General features: G+C 62.5%; 2 protein-coding genes across 8 annotated transcripts in view; one reads left to right on the forward strand and one right to left on the reverse strand.

Annotated features, from left to right (window-relative positions):
* The window catches only part of PSD (pleckstrin and Sec7 domain containing), a 27,243-nt gene extending 20,178 nt beyond the window's left edge, over window positions 1–7,065 (forward strand). For 2 of the 3 annotated variants that reach the window (XM_052678099.1, XM_052678100.1), the window contains exons 10-16: window positions 2,207–2,250; window positions 3,122–3,300; window positions 3,850–3,920; window positions 4,059–4,216; window positions 4,507–4,651; window positions 5,066–5,209; window positions 5,534–7,065. In XM_052678099.1, coding sequence (XP_052534059.1) covers window positions 2,207–2,250; window positions 3,122–3,300; window positions 3,850–3,920; window positions 4,059–4,216; window positions 4,507–4,651; window positions 5,066–5,209; window positions 5,534–5,773 — 981 coding nt within the window. In that variant the 3' untranslated portion in view covers window positions 5,774–7,065. Of the gene's footprint in view, window positions 1–1,451; window positions 1,551–2,206; window positions 2,251–3,121; window positions 3,301–3,849; window positions 3,921–4,058; window positions 4,217–4,506; window positions 4,652–5,065; window positions 5,210–5,533 lie in introns of all 3 variants that reach the window. The other variant, XM_052678098.1, reaches the window with a different exon arrangement.
* On the reverse strand, window positions 6,984–15,330 carry NFKB2 (nuclear factor kappa B subunit 2). 5 transcript variants are annotated; one of them, XM_052678103.1, is made up of 24 exons: window positions 15,267–15,330; window positions 13,357–13,505; window positions 12,758–12,802; window positions 12,436–12,514; window positions 12,227–12,267; window positions 12,029–12,127; window positions 11,746–11,897; window positions 11,358–11,464; window positions 11,112–11,270; window positions 10,828–10,932; window positions 10,627–10,712; window positions 10,391–10,529; window positions 10,191–10,307; window positions 9,931–10,116; window positions 9,700–9,835; window positions 9,506–9,620; window positions 9,124–9,331; window positions 8,869–9,038; window positions 8,679–8,781; window positions 8,386–8,600; window positions 8,127–8,196; window positions 7,857–8,029; window positions 7,676–7,787; window positions 6,984–7,601 (listed from the first exon to the last, which is right to left on the reverse strand). In XM_052678103.1, exons 2-24 carry the CDS (start codon window positions 13,399–13,401, stop codon window positions 7,480–7,482), a joined length of 2,784 nt encoding a protein of 927 aa, XP_052534063.1. In that variant the 5' UTR covers window positions 13,402–13,505; window positions 15,267–15,330; the 3' UTR covers window positions 6,984–7,479. The 5 variants fall into 5 exon arrangements, with proteins under 5 accessions (XP_052534063.1, XP_052534062.1, XP_052534061.1 ...); XM_052678102.1 differs by having other exon boundaries at window positions 12,227–12,264; window positions 12,758–12,868; XM_052678101.1 differs by having other exon boundaries at window positions 12,758–12,868.
* Window positions 15,331–15,458: the final 128 nt, after the last annotated feature.

Here is a 15,458-nt window from a genome sequence, read left to right on the forward strand (position 1 = left end):
CCAGCCCCCTGCTTTCTCCTGGACAGTGCTCACAAATTCAGCTATGCCATAAAATGCCATCATTTGCCACCTTGGAAATGAACCCATAGAGCAAAGATGGCCAGGAGAGAGGGACCTGCAGTGATAAGCCGCAGTGCTGTGGTCTGTGCTGACAGCCGTGGGGAGCTGGGCTGCAGAGCCCACTCTGCCCCATCAGAGGGATCCTGCATCACAGAGTCTGGGACTTAGTATGGACAAGCAGCGGGAACAGAGAGCAGCAACAGGCATTGTGGTGCAAAGCATCCTCAGCTCAGAGCTGGGCCAGACTTGTCCCCTCCAGGCATGACCCTGCTGCCTGCTGGGGGTGGCGGTGAGCAGGCAGAGCCCCAACAGAGTCCCAGTGCAGGATTGCAGTGCAAGCTTTGTGCTGTCTTCTGCTCACCTCACAGTTGTGTGTTTCCCTGGTGCAGGAGCACTGGAAGCCTATGGCCCAGTGTCTGAGGCTGCTCAACAGCTCCTGCCCACATCAGACTCATGGGATGCTTCTGGTGCTTGTAGTGGGGCTGTGGGAGCCTTCTGAAGCCAGCAGTCCTGTTGTCTTTTGAAGTGTTCTATGTAGTCCCAGAGCCCGTGTTTTTGTAGTGCTGCCCCGCTGTGCTGCTCACCAGCACCGTGCAGATATTGCTCTTTCAGAACTGCTCCCCGAGTGTGTTCTCACCGGCTTGGCTCCACTTCTCTGTGCCTTTTTTTCTATTATTTTTGTTTCTGTTGTTCTTAGTCCTTCTCAGCTGCTTTCCATCTTGCTCCCCATGACAATTCTGTATTGCCCACATTGCTCCTCAGAAGCCTGCTTCCATCTCCTGCCTGTCCCCTGCTCTTCCCAGGGCAGCACAAACAGAGCTGGGTACAGCCCACTCTGGGGCACTGGGGCTGTGCCTCTCTTGAGGGCTGCTGGCTTCCCAGGAGCAGCCACCCCTGCCTTTTGCCTGCATACAGGGAGGTCCTCTCATCTTCTGCAAAACAAGCTGGTGCTGGGCCAGTGCTTCCCCGAGCAGAGCACATGTGATAATCCCAGTCCCTCTTCCGCTCTGGCCACTGCACATCTCGGGATGATGGATTTGCCTTCCCCAGATGCTGCTGGGTCTGTTGGCAGGGTCCCTGCGAGCCTGCAGTTGTACTTTATCAGCCACCAGCAAGCTTTCTCCCCAGCAGTCTCCAGCCAAGAGATGGATGTTGGCAGCTGCCTGAACAGTCTGTGCACAACTCAATTATCTTCCTCTGAGGATGATGCCTTCCAGACCCGTCCTGTTCCTTGATCTGGAGTGCTGAGTGAACACTGCTGGGAACACTCTCCAGAACCTCTTGTGCTATAGGGCTGGGCTGAGCGCTTGTGGCTTGCACCCAGCTGGGACCGGACAGGCGCTTGGGAACGCAGCCCCAGACCCATCTGCAAACAGATTTTTTTTTCACAGCTGAAACACAGGCACGGGCCCTGCCTTGCTGAACACAGCAAGAGTCAGAGAGTGTGGAGGCCCTGGGAAGAGGGGGTGGGCAGTCTGCAGCACCCTGGGGTAGGTGCTTTTCATCTTTTCTCGGAGAGCCACCAGATCTCTGCAGCGCTCCTGAATCGGAGTGCTGGGGGCTGCAGATCCCACATGGAGCAGATGCCAGATCTTGCTGAGTTACTGAAATGTAACTGTGCTCCTGGGGTCTGTGGGTGCCCACAAGTGCAAGAGGACAAACAGAGTTGGGTGGCTGCTGCCTGCTGTAGGGATGCAGGAGTTCTGCAGGCCCTAGCAAAGGCTGATGTCCTGCAGAGCTGCCCCAATCCAAAGGTTCTCTGTCCTGGGCCTGAAAGCTCTCCATTTGGCCAGCCCAGTTCACCCTGTGGCCGCAGCTCTTTGACAGCCTGCTGTCTGGCAAAACTCGTGCTGCTCACTCTCTGCCACTGCCCTGGGCAGACACAGGAGGAGGGAAGCGCAGGGGTGACAGCCCGGGCCATGCCCCAGCACGGAGCCCTGACTATGCCCTGGCTGGGAGTCCTGTGGTGCTCAGACATCATCTGTAAGCCTTAGTATGTGCAGAAAGGGGGCCTGGCTGTCAGCACCAGTGCCAGAAAGGAAGGGCTGTGTGCAGGATGGGCTGCCCCAGCATTGCCTTTACCTCCAGTTGCTCCTCCATCTCCAGAGCAGCTCCCCTGACTCAAACCCCGCTCCTCTCTCCACAGGCACTGTATGGCTCCATCAAGAACGAGAAGCTGCAGTGGGCCATGTAAGCATCCCATGGGGGGACTGGCTGCGTAGGCCTGGCACGTGCTGGGGTCACCCCGACGACATGGCAGCCCTATTCACTCTGGCCCCGGAGCATCCCGCTGCCCAGGGCCTGTATTGGGGGGTAGGGATGGAGGTGCCCAGGGAGCTGCAGTGGGTGCCAGCCCTCTGCCCCAGCACGGCACCACGATGGGGTCCCAAGAGCAGCTCCCGCAGCCGTGGCTGTGCAGAGCCCTGCTGAGTGCCCAGGCAGCGGTGCCTGGGTGCCTGCACCTTCGCCTACAGCTGCCATCTCCAGCAGCAGGAGCGGCAGCGCCCGCGCTGCGGGGATTAATCAGCCCGGCGGTTCCGCCAGCGCTGAGCCAATGCGCTCGGGCTGCTGCCATGGAGACGCCGGCAGATGCTGAGGGGTTTAATTAGCAGCGAACGGTTACGAGGGAGGGGGGAGGCCGCAGCTCCGGGCTCCCATAGCTCCGTGCTGGGGCGGGGGAGGGAAGCAATGCAGCCCGGAGGGCGAGGGGATATCGTTGGCAGGGAGGGTGTGAGCGAGGTGTGCTGCCCTGCAGGGTGTGCTGAGAGGTGTGAAGCACTGCTCATCAGCCAGTCCAGCAGATGTCCACAAAGACTGCGCACTCCTGAGGACAGGTGCCCCCAGCCAGGAGCAGTGACAGAGCCCCTGTGGCTCATCCCGGCAGCAGCACAACTGCCAGTCTCAGCGGGCAAGGGCACAAAGGCTGGGCTGGGCTGGGCTGTGGGATCCTCTTCAGTGACAGCAAACTGCTCGGCCTGGCCTGGGAGGCTTGATGTTTGCTGTCCCCGGCAAGGTCATAGACACTCTATGTCCTTGTCCTAACCAAATCTGTACCTGGCAGAGACGAGGAGGAGCTGAGGAAGTCCCTTTCAGAGCTGGCTGATCCCAAACCTAAGTCCATCAAACGCATCAGCAGCTGCAGTAACCCCTTCCTGGACTTCTCCCAGGACTCCAGCATCGCCACCTACAAGCACGGACTGTTAGTGCGCAAGATCCATGCTGATCCCGACTGCAAGAAAAGTAGGTGTCTAGGGAGGGGGGCACTGGAGAGCTGCAGGAACCCTGAGAGTGGGAGAAGGGCAGGGGTCACCCTATGTGGTCTGCACATAGCATCAAGCCTGCCTGCAGCATCAGCTCTCCTCCACGTGCATCAGGCCGCCGTGGGCGATTTACTCCCAGGCTGGGGGCTGAAGGTCTCTCCCTACCTGCAGTGCTGGGAGAGCTGGGGGTGCGTGCTGAGGCATCCCACAGTGCTGCAAGCATGCTGCAGGTTCTGCGCTGCCAGGCACGTTCTCCATTTCCACTGCGAAATCCTCCCTAAGCCCCGGCTGCCTAATGCCACCTTGATCCGATCAGGCGCTGCCAGCGTTACCTGGCGTGTGGCAGCGTTCTGTCCCCATCCCCAGGCACGTAGCCCCCCCTGCATCCCCATCTGCCAGCCACGTGCCCAGCGTGGGCTCAGGTGCACGGGGACGGTGCAGGCGTGCTGCACTTCCCCAGGGTGGGGTCACGTGTAGCTTGGCACGGTTCATGGCAGGGTGATCCATGGGCTGCTCTCCTCTCCCGCAGCCCCCCGAGGGAAGCGCGGCTGGAAGCCTTTCCACGCCATCCTGAAAGGGATGATTCTCTATCTGCAGAAGGTGAGGAGCGCTGTGGTCACCTGGGGTGCAGGCTGGGGCCCTGCCCCCGGGGCTCAGCTGGAGGCCAGCCTCCACGGTGGTGCTGGGTTGTGGTGGGAGCAGCCCTTTGCCGGCTCTGAAGCACCCAGTGCCCTGCAGGAGGAATACAAGCCAGGGAAGGCGCTGGCAGAAGAGGAGCTGAAGAACGCCATTAGCATCCACCACTCGCTTGCCACACGGGCATCAGACTACAGCAAGAGGCCCAACGTCTTCTACCTCAGGACAGCTGACTGGAGAGTCTTTCTCTTCCAAGCACAGTGAGTCCCACAGTGGGGCTTGGCGGGGTGAGCTATGTTCATTGCTGGTGGTAGTGAGTGGGATGAGCTAAATTCCACATCCTCGCCCTTTCTAGAAGGGAGAGGAGCTGACGCTGTTCCTAGGCATTGCCCAGCTCCTCTCCTCTCTGCACCAGTGGGCCTGAGGCCATGCACTGCTGGAGCAGAGCTGGGGCCAGCTGTGAGCACTGGGTGGCTCTGCAGAGCAGGGCCTTGGTGTGCCAAGACTGGTGGGGAGAGCATGCAGTGCCACGCTTGGCCTTTCTCCCCAGGAACTCCGAGCAGATGCACTCGTGGATCACACGCATCAACGTGGTGGCAGCCATGTTCTCTGCACCCCCCTTCCCCGCTGCCATCGGCTCCCAGAAGAAGTTCAGCCGCCCGCTGCTCCCCAGCTCCTGCACCCGGCTGTCCCAGGTGGGCCGGGAGCGAGGGGCTGTGCTGGGAGAGGTACAGGGTGAGAGGTGGTGCCAGGGCATGGAGGCACACGTGGCCACCTACCCACACCCATGAGGGGGACCTGCGTCACGGCAGGACCTTGACAGGAGCCCGGGCAGGGGATTAGCTGGCTCTCGCTAGTGCCACCGCAGTTATTCATAGAGCAGAAAGGATTTTAAAAAAACAGCCTAGTTTTTAGAGGGGATTAATTTCTCTCTAAGACTGCAGCCAGCCCACCAAGAGCAGGAGACCTACCCAAAGGGCCTGTGCTTTGGCCAGCAGTGTTTAGAAGACTGCGAGCGGCAGTTGAGCTCCTGCTGTAGCCAGGAGGGGAGAACCATGCCAGCATTGGAGTGAGGGCAGTGGGGTGCTGACAGTGTCACCTGTCCCCAGGATGAGCAAGTGAAGAGCCATGAGTCCAAGTTCAAGACGATGTCAGCAGAGCTACTGGAGCACCGCTCCTCTCTGCCGGATAAGAAGGTGAAGGGCAAGGAGTACGAGGAGCTGAAGCAGAAGGAGGAGTACCTGGAGTTTGAGGTGAGCAGGGCAGACCTTTGTATCCTGCGCCGGCTCTGGGCCACCATCAGGTCATGGGGACCTCTCCTACCTCTTCGGCCGAATTGCATCTGGTTCCTCTGGCACTGCTGCAATGCTTTGCTCGGACTGCAGCTCCCCAGCATGGGTAAGGGGCTCCCAGGGGTGGGGCTGGACGATCTATGCCGTGGCTTGCTGTGCCTCTAGTGGAAGCAGGCACTGCACCTCCAGGCTGTGCTGGAGGGCCAAGAAGCATTCTGCGGGCTGCAGGCTGAAGAGGCAGTGCCCTGCTACCCTACTGCTCTCTGTGCTGTGCTCTGTCCCCAGAAATCCCGCTACGGCACCTACGCCATGCTGCTGCGGGCCAAGCTGAAGGCTGGCTCTGAGGACCTGGCGGCGTTTGAATCCACGCTCTTTGACGCAGCAGGCGGTGAGGATGATGGCCTGAAAAAATCCCGCTCCAGCCCCTCGCTGAACGCCGAGCCCTCCAGCACAGGCACCAAGGTGAAGCGCAACATCTCAGAGCGTGCCAGCCGCCAGCCCCCCGGCCACCCCCAGAAATCATAAGCCAGGGGCATCAGCCGCCTGCGCTGCAGCTCCGATCCTGCCCAAGGGCGCTGGGTGGGTGCCACATACCTGCTGGGACCCTGCATGAGTCCATCCTCCAGGGGCACGAGTCACGGTGGGGACAGCCATACTCGGCCACCAACAGCAGTCCGGTGGCCCCTGGGCCAGAGACAGATGTAGGGCAGGACCAAGGGGCTGCAGGTCGGAGCTGCCCCACGGACTCATTCCTGCTCCCCTTGTTCTGTGCTTGGCTGCAGGCTCCCCTCCAGCTCCCCACCCCCGGGAGGGGCAGGGACTGACACCCCCTGACTGGGCTACTTTCCTTGGTGTAAAACTGCAGCGCAGCCGCCAGCTGCTTTCCTCAAGCTCCTTTATGCCATGTGGAATGGAGCCATCCCTGGCCCCCAACTCCAAGGGCTGGGGGAACCCAGGTCCCCCTCCCCACTGCCCCCATGCCTCTTGCTTTCTTACAACTTTTGGACGGTTTTTGTGATACAGTTTTGCACTTTTTAGTACCAGATTGAGCTGACCACCAGGGAGTTTTTTGGGGGGCTAATTTTGATGCTTTTTGGGAACTATTTAAAAACAAACAAAACAACAAACAGAAAAACAGTGCACCAAACTCAGCCACGTCCTGTAGACCGTGCACTTCTAGGGGGGAAATGTTTTTACATGGACTCAAAGAAGGACGCAGAACCCCCCCAGACAGTGAGCTGAGCATCACTGGTGTGCTGCGAGCCCCCACCCTGCACCAGCAGCCCTCCTGCAGAGCCCTGAGCTGAGCAGCATTGCCTACATGCTGGCTCTTTACGAATGTGGGCACAGCTCTGCAGTCTGGACGTGGCCCTGGGTCCTGCCTGGACGTGCATTGGGCAGAGGTGGGTATGGGGTGGGGGATGGAGAGAAGGGGGCTTTCCTTCCAGTGCCACTTCTCCAAAGCATCACAAGGGCCTTGGAGGATGCAAAGCTGAGTGCCGCTCCAATAAGAAGAGGAGGAGCAGAGGCTGGAGAGCCTTCTCTTTGGCTGCAGGCTCTCGGTTCCCAGGCATGCCCACAGGGTGAGCACGGCCGGGAGGACGCTTGGAGCAAACACTGGTGCTCACGTAGCCGCAGGAGCACTGGAGGCAGATGGCAGGCACTGGGGCTGGAGAAGGGCTGGGGGCTGCCGCTGCTCCTGGTGCGTGGGACCTCGCCAGTTTCAGCACTATGCGAATGTGTCAAACTTTTTATTCTGCTCTTTTGAGTCTATTGCAAAAAAAAAAAAAAAAAAGAAGAAAAAAGAAAAAAAATAATTCCACCCTTGCCCCAGGTGGCTCAGGGGGAGAAAAACCTTTGTACAGCTTCTTCTGTCGGTTACTGAAGTAAAACTTGCTCTTCAGTTCTTGGTGCGTTGTGGTTTTTCCCCAGGCAGCCCAGAAGCGGGACTGGGGACAGCACAGGCACTTGGGGTGATGCTGAGGGGGCATGGGCTGGCTGCTCTCCCTGTGTCTCTCGGGGCCGGGGCAGACACAGAGGGCTGAGGCTAATGGAAACTGTGTCCCTTTTATTCACCAGGCGCGGGACCATTAAATAAGAGCAGAGTGGGGCTTGGCACGCTGTGTCCCAGCCCTCAGCAGCAGGGCAGCCGGGCTGCAGTGCAGCCCCCAGTCCAGAAGGCACTTGTGTGGGAGAGGCAGGGTGGGGGGCAGCGTGGCCCCCCCGGCCCCTCAGTGCACCTGCTGCTGCTGACTGTGGGGCAGCTCGCCCTCTGGCACTGGCCTCGGCTTCAGGGCGGCCGCCTGCTCCTCCTCCACCGACTCGCTCCCATAGGCACTGTCTTCCTTGACCTCTGCAAGGCAAACCCAGGGCCATCAGCTGGAAGGGCTGAGGGCAGTGGGGCCCTCCCATCCCCCAGTCCCACACCTGTGCTCTGCAGCTTCTCCAGCGGCTCAGGTTTGCGCAGCATTCTGACAGCCCCGTGCAGCCCCATGGAGTCCAGCGCCTCCAGCAGCCCCCCAAGGCTGCCCCCGGCCAGCTGCAGGGAGAACACGGTGAGCAGAGGACACATAGAGGGGACAGCACAGGGACAGGGCCTGGCACCGACCTCATAGCTGCGCAGCAGGCTGACGCTGGGTGAAGGGGTGTCCTTGTAGGTCTCCACCAGGCTGCAGAGCCCCAGCCTCTTAGCCAGCTCCATCCAGTCTGACCCGCTGCTGTCCTGGTTCAGCAGCTGCTCCAGCCCCTGAAGCGCATCACCATCCAGAGACAGCACATTCCCTGTGGGGACACGTACCCCTGTCACACACCATCTGTCCCTGTTGCTGTGGGGGCAGAGAGTTGCCGGCCCTGCTGTGCGTGCAGCAGGGCTGCTCACCTGGCCGGGGGGCGGTGGGCAGCTCAGCATCAGGGCATAGCTGGGAGGCCTGCAGCAAGATGTCCCGCACCTGCAGGGCACATGAAGGGATGTGAGCACTGCCCCAAGTGCCAATCAACACTCCCCAGCACCCCACAGGGCCTGCAACATGGAGGGGCACCAGGCTGGTGCCAGCCCTGGCAGAGCTCCTGGCTTGGCTTTGCCCCCACACCTCCTGGAGATCCCACCCCACAGCCCCCACCTGTGCATCTCCACATACCTTCTGGCTCCGGGTCAGGTCCAGAGCTGTGTGGCAGCGGCGCTGCCGAGGCCCTGTCTCCCCCTGCTCCTCCTCAGGGGTGGGATGGGGGCTTGGGGCTGGCTCCCCCAGCTCCATTGCCTGCTCCTGCTCCTCAGGGTCGCCATCCGTGTCGCTGCTGGCCTCTGACGAGGAGGGGCTGATGGGCTCGTCGTTCTCACGCTGCACATCTGCCCCTGTCAGAAGGTCTGGGCTGAGCCCCGAGGGCAGGGGTTGCTTGGGGCACCCAGCAGCAGGGCAGGGCTGCAGCTTACCTGCTTTGAGCAGCAGTTTGGTGAGGGTTGGGGAGCCCAGGCCGGCAGCCAGGTGCAGGGGGGTGTTACCAGCAAAGGTCCGGCTGTTGACATTTGCTCCCAGCTGCAGAAAAAAGTGTGAGGCCATAAGGAGCGGGCCCTGCCTCCACCTCCGCCGCCACCCCGTGGAGAGGAACCAGCTCCTACCTACCTTCTTCACCAGGTGCGTGGCCATGTTGAGGTTCTCCATCTCCACAGCCAGGTGCAGTGGGGTCCTGCCGCCCTGCCTCTCCACACCGTTCACATCCGCGCCCTTCCTGACCAGCAGGTCCAAGCAGGCTGGGCTCTTCGCCTTCACAGCCAGGTGTACGGGCAGGAGACCTGTGGCAGTGGCACCAGCTCAGCACCCTGCTGTGGCACCAGGGCCCTTCTCCAGCGTCGCCCCTTCCCTTCCCACTCCGCTCACCATGGAAGTTGGGCAAGCACAGCAGGTAGGGGGTGGCAGAGCCCAGGTGGGCCAGCAGCATCCGCAGCATCTCCTCATCACCTGTCTGCAGTGCCAGGTGCAGCAGGGAGTTGCCGTAGCGGTCCAGCAGGGTGGGGTTGGCGTGGGCCTGCAGCAGGAGCTGCACCACCTGCGGCTGCTTGGTGATGACTGCCAGGTGCAGCGGTGTCTGTGGGACAGAGGCATCATCACAGCAACAAGCCTGTCCCAGCACAGCCCTGACTCCTCATGCATGGCATCGGGATGGGGCAGCTGCAGCCCCAGGTCTGGACTCAGGAGCAAGGCTCCCCCCACCCCAGCCCTTCTCTGTGACAATGTGACAGTGCTGACCAGGAACGCATACCTGCTGCAGATTGTTGGTGATGTTAATGATCTGCTGGCTAGGGATGCTGACCACCACCTCAATTAGCTGCTTGATCACAGCCGTCTGCTCATGGATGATGGCGAGGTGCAAGGGCCTGCAGAAGAGGACAGCCCTCACACCAGCTCCATGGCCACAGGTCTCCCCCCTGGTTGGTCCCTGTTCCAAGCACTCACGTGTCCCCATTCTCATCTTGTGAGGCTACCAGGTGTCTCTGCACAGCCAGCAGCATGCGGGGGTCGGCAGTAACTGAGTAGTCCAGCAGGGCATGGGCGTTGCGGTGCGCCAGCAGCCACAGGTGGCACAGGTGGGCTGCAGGGCAAGGCAGGACGTCAGCCCCAGAGGGCTCTGGGTCCCACACCCCCGCTGGCCCCCCTGGGTACAGCCTCCAGCCCGAACCCTCATACCATGCCGCTGCAGCTCCCTGCAGTAGTTGCTTTCTGTAGGCACCTCTCTGTCACCTCCATCTCCACTCTCGTTGGGGGCCTTCATCTGCACGCCACCCTGGTACCCTCCCCCTACAGGGTGCGGGCTGGAGGAGTAGAGGTTGTTGTATCCCAGTCCGGATGAATAAGGGAAGCTGAGGTTACCACCTGTGGAGCAAAGGCCAGGTCAGGGCCAGGTCAGGCCAGGCTGGCAGCACAGGGTGCGGGACGTTCCCACTCACCTCCTCCTGCTCCAAAGCCCCCAGCACCGCCGGCACCCCCCATGTGTGAGCCCCCACCGAAGTGCTGAGGAAACTGAGGCAGCACCTTCTTGCGCTTCCGCTCCACCTCCTCTTTATCTGCAGGGAGAGACGGGGAGGGGGGTGAGGGGCAGGGGAGCAGCCCAGCCACAGGGCCGGGAGCCCCGTCCCACAGCACTCACCCTCCACCACGGGGTAATAGGTGAATTGCTTGGAGTCGCTGACGTCCCCCCCGCGCTTCCGCTTCAGTTGCAGGAACACGGTGACAGGACGGTCAATTTTGGGCTTGTGGTAGGGGGGCGTGCGGAAAACGATGGCGTACTGTGGACAGGAGGACAGCGCTGGGCTCTGCTCTGGCCTGCAACCTGACATGGGCCTGCCCACCCCACAGGCACCCACTCGCGCCATCCCCCTGCACCTGCTTGTGTACGTCCGTGGGGGAGAAGTCCCCAAAGGCCTGCCAGCCATTCTCGTCGTCCTCGTAGAACCGCACCTCAATGTCATCTGGGGAGGAAAGGGACTCTGGGCACCGCCTGCCCTGCTGCCTGGCTGCAGGGACACAGCCACGGGGCTCACGTCTGCTTGGCTGCAGCCCGTGTCGAGAGCTGCAGCCTTTTACCTTTCTGCACCTTGTCACAAAGCAGGTAGACCTCGTCCCCACCCCGCACTGAGCCCGCAGTCTTGTCCATCCGCGAGATCTTGAGATTGGAAGCACCAGGGGACTCTGTGGGGCCAGGAAGTGTCAGGAGCCCCTCAGAGCACTAGAAGCCCAGGGAGGCCAAAACGGAGCCACTCACATGCTCGGTTAACACCCAGCTGGGAGCAGCACACCCAGAGCACCGTAACCCCATGCAGGGCGGCCCCCCCCCCCCCATGTCCCCGCCACAGCAGCCCCATGCTCACTGCTGTCATGGATGGGGTCAGAGATGACGGGCTGCAGTGCTAGAGTGAAGTTTCCACTGCTGTCACGGAGGTAAGCGGTGAAGCGCAGCCGCACGATACTCAGGTCCATCACCTTCTTCAGCTCCTTGGCCTCCAGCTCGATCTCACGCAGCTCAGCTTCTGCAGGGGGGGTACCGTCAGACACTCTGTGCCCAGCAGCTGCCCCACGCTGTATGGCCCCACCACCCCAACCCACACCGCCCTCACCTGTCAGCAACCCGTTTGTGTTGCGCGTCTTCTGCTTCTTCAGCTTCTCCTTCATGATCTCCATCATGTTCTTCTTGGTGACGTGGAGCACTCCCAGGTTGCTGAACCTGCCCAGGAGAGCCCACAGTCAGCACAGAGCCAAGCAGCAGCAGACAGTGGCATGGCACGGGGGCAGTGGTGCACAGCCACGGCGAGAGAGGAGCCCAGAAGAGAGGACCCCAACAGCCACAGTGGGGACTCGCAGGGCTGGAGGGGATGTAAATGGAAGCCGGTTGGGCCAGCACAGGGGTTGCATTTATGGGACCTACAGGGAACTCTGCGCGCAGCAAGAGAGCGCACGCAGCTCCCGCCCCACTCCCGCAGCTCTCAGAAAACGCCCCACACGCACTGTGCCGTCATGTCTTTGGGCCCCACGACAGCGACGCAGTTGCCGGCCTCGGTGCACTGCTTGCCCACCAGGCTGTGCGCATGCACACGCGGAGGGTCGCTGTGCGTCACCAGGTCCACCTCGATGCGCGCTATCCCTTCGTAGTTGCAGATCTGCGGGGAGGAGGGAGCTGAGGCACAAAGTCGGACCTGGGGCTCCTTAGATCCTTGGCTCACGTACTCCCTCCTCCGAGCATCATCCCAACCCATGTGCACTCCCAGGGCCACGGCAGCACAGCACTCACCTTGACAGTAGGATAGGTCTTGTGCCCCTTCTCGCTGGAGGCTCCCGGCAGCCCCCCGTGCGAAGGGCCCTCGCAGCCATACCGAAATCGAAAGCCCCGCTGCAGAAAGCAAAGTGGAGCTCAGCCTGACGGCAGCACTGACAATGTGCCCTGCGGAGGTGACAGCTCCGCCTGCTCTCCCCCGTGTGCCATCCTTACCTGCTTTGGCTGCTCAATGATCACCAGGTAGGGGCCGACTGCTGGAGGGCAAAGAGGAGAGGTGCTGGTGAAGCCCAGCAGACAGGGCGCAGCGGGGTCAGGCGGCACAGCCCCACTCTGGAGCGCAGGGCTGGGCTCCCAGCCAGCCCACATTGGGGACAGGGGAACATGGGGCTGCTGCGAGCCACCCAAGGGGACGCAGCCCTTACCTGTCTCCATCAGGGGCTCCTTCTGCTCCACCATGTGGGAGCCAAAGCTGAAATCGTCGTAGTCAATCCCATCCAGGCACTGGGAGGGGAGAGCAGCATGAGCTGCAGGGCTGAGCCCGCTGGCCAGGAGCAGACCCCCACGTACCTCCCCACCTCTCAGGGATGAGGGGCAGCAGGCACAGAAAGCCCACCTCGTCCCCGGGGTCTGCCGCTGACCCCAACCCGAGCAGAGAGACAGACGGGCAGACAGACAGGCAACCAGACGACACGCATACACCCAAGCAGACAGACAGCACCCCGCGGGACCCCCGGCCGCACTCACGGGCTGGAAGTGCTCGTCCATGTCGCTGCGGGGCCGGCCGCCGGCCTGCGGGAACAGCGGGCGCTGAGCGGGGCCGGCGGCGGCAGGAAGGCACGCCGCTCCGGAAAGTCCCTAGAAACCCCGCGGAGCCGGGAAATGACGGCCCCGCGCGTCACCGCCCCGCCCCACCCCGCCGGCTCGGCACGGCCCCGCGGCAACCAGCGGCGGGAGGGCGGCGCGGGGCGGGGGCGGCGCGGGGGTTCGGACGCGGGGCGAGCCGCTTCCATCCCTCCCGAAACACCCGGGGAGTTTTGGGCCCGGAGCGGGAGGATCGCAATCAGTCAGCGGCGGGGCCCCGCGGGGGCAGCCCCGGGAGGACTGGAAATCCCGGCGGCACCTCCGGTGCACGGCCCCGCACCCGGGGGGACGCTCCGCCCGCGGCTCACGGCGCAGCCCCGCGGCGCGTCCCGGGCAGGGCGAGGAGCGGCCGCCCCGCCGCCGCGCCGGTTCCGCGTAAGGGCGGCCCTCCGTCCTCCCCTTCGAGGGGCCGCGGGCAGCGTCTGCCGCCCGCGTTCCCGTCCCTCCTTCCCGCTCTGCCAGCGCCCGCATCCCCGGCTCACCGTGCCGGAGGCGGCCGGCCGCAGCAGCCCGTCCAGCCCCAGCATCGCCGCGTCAGGGTTTGCCGCAGGGAATCGCCACGGAGCTCGGGTAGAGGACAAGGTCAGGGCAGCGCGGGTCGAGTTCGCTTCCTCCACATCCCTTCTCTTCGCTGAGCAAGGAAAAAAAAATATATATATCTGAGTCTGCCGTGCCCTCATACCATGATTTTCTGAATCAGTGGCCGCTGCAGGTCCCGCTTGGGGGATTTTGGGTGTGTGGGAGACAGGGGAAGGAAGGGGATTGTTCAGCTCGTGCGTGACTCATGTTCTTCGGAACCTGAAAAGCGCTTCTTCCAGGAGATTCTCCAGCTCCTTGGGCCCCTAGGGGCTGCCCTGTGCCCCTGCCTGCAGATGCAGCCAGGGCAGTGTCTGAGCCTAGGTGTGGGCCGGAGGACCCTCCTCAGGCTGTTCCCGGAGCCCAAGAGCACAGCACGTTCTTGGCCCTGCACTGGTGGGGAGCACTGCACCTGCTTGGGATCCAGTCCCTGCACCCCCAGTCCCCAGAGCTGTTGGCATGGATGTCATAGGAAGGGAAGAATATCTCTGCACCACAGCATAGTGGGACAGCCCCTCACTCTGCCCAATGAGCCCTTGGGAAGGGCCCACTGTGTCCTTCACAAGCAGCAGCTCCCCCTTCTCTATCCCTTCCTGAGGGGTTTTCACAGCTTCCTCAGCACTGCCCTTGTTGCAGCACACAGCATAACAAGGGCACATCACAGGGTAGCATCTGCCCTCTGGCCAGCCCACACCTTGCTCCAGAGCTTTCCCTTCCCTGTGTCCATGTATCAGGGGAAGCTGGAACACCTGTCTTATAAGCAGGGCCAGGGACAGCTTTGTTTCCTTGTTCCTGGAAGCCACACAACTCAGCCCTGCTCTCAGGCCAGGGGCTGTCTTCCTCACCAAGCAGCAGCCCTAAACCAGCAAGGAGGCCCCAATCCCCCCCTGCAGGGCCCCAGGGGAGCCCACTTCCCTCCTGCCCTGTATCTTCAGGCCTTCTCACAGCTCAGGTGCTAGGGCCTGCCACTGCCACTCGTGCAGCCACGCTCTCGTGCCCACAGCCTCCTGAACGTGACCCATCAATGCAGGTGCTGTTCTCTTCCCTCCTGTAACAGCTGCTGAGCTGGTTGCCTGCAGGCAGGAGGGTAGCTCCATGTCCATCAGTCTGTCTGCCAACAGGATGTGCAGCAGCCCCAGGGAGCTGCTCCAGGAGCACAGGATACAGCAGGAGCACTCCAACCCACGCTGGCATACAGGCATCGTGCTGCAGCCCCCCCCCCCGGGCTGCTCCTCTGCCATTTTGCACCCCAGGAGCCTGCCAAAGCCGTGAATCACAGCCTTAAATTCCCAACCTTGTGCGTTCTGCACAACTCCAGGCTCTGTTCTGTCGCGGCTATGGGCATCGATGGCCACCAGACTCCCAGCCCACTGCCCATTTCTAGCACGGATCCACTGAGGGCAATCCTCCCATCACAGCTGACTTCGTTTGGGCAAACCTTGGCCACACTCCGATCAGCTACATCTCTCCTGTTGCCGTGTGCCCGCACAGCCCCCAGAAGCCCCTCTCGTTCCCTGTCGCCATCCCGGTCCCCGCATCACCCACATCACCACTACAGCATCGGCCTCAGGGCAGCTTTAGGGCAGCCCTGCAGGGCCCTTCCCCGCGCAGCTGCACCCACCGAGCTCAACAAGGAAACACACGACCTTCCCCCGGGCAGGGTCGACCGCAGGGACGGATGCCAGCTCCGAACCCCCAGCCTCAACCCCGCTCCCCGCGGTACGGCACGGCACGGGAGCAGCGGAGCCCTGCGGGAACCGGCGGCACCCCCCCCCACCCGCGACCCCGAGCACAACGCGGCCGCCCCGCCGCTCACCTCCGAACCGCCGCTCACCGCCGGCCCCGCGCGGCCGTCGCTGCCCCGGGAAAGTCCCGGCCCGGCCCCGCCTCCCCGGGCTTCCAGGCCCGCCCCGCTCGCAGGGACACGGGGACACGGGGCGGGGCGGGGGGCAGCCGGCCGATGGGGGCCTGCGCGGCTGCAGTTTGTTTTGTTACGGCTCGTGCACGC

The sequence above is a fragment of the Tympanuchus pallidicinctus genome, unplaced genomic scaffold, assembly GCF_026119805.1.
Source record: "Tympanuchus pallidicinctus isolate F22 unplaced genomic scaffold, pur_lepc_1.0 scaffold16, whole genome shotgun sequence".
Classification (NCBI taxonomy): domain Eukaryota; kingdom Metazoa; phylum Chordata; class Aves; order Galliformes; family Phasianidae; genus Tympanuchus; species Tympanuchus pallidicinctus.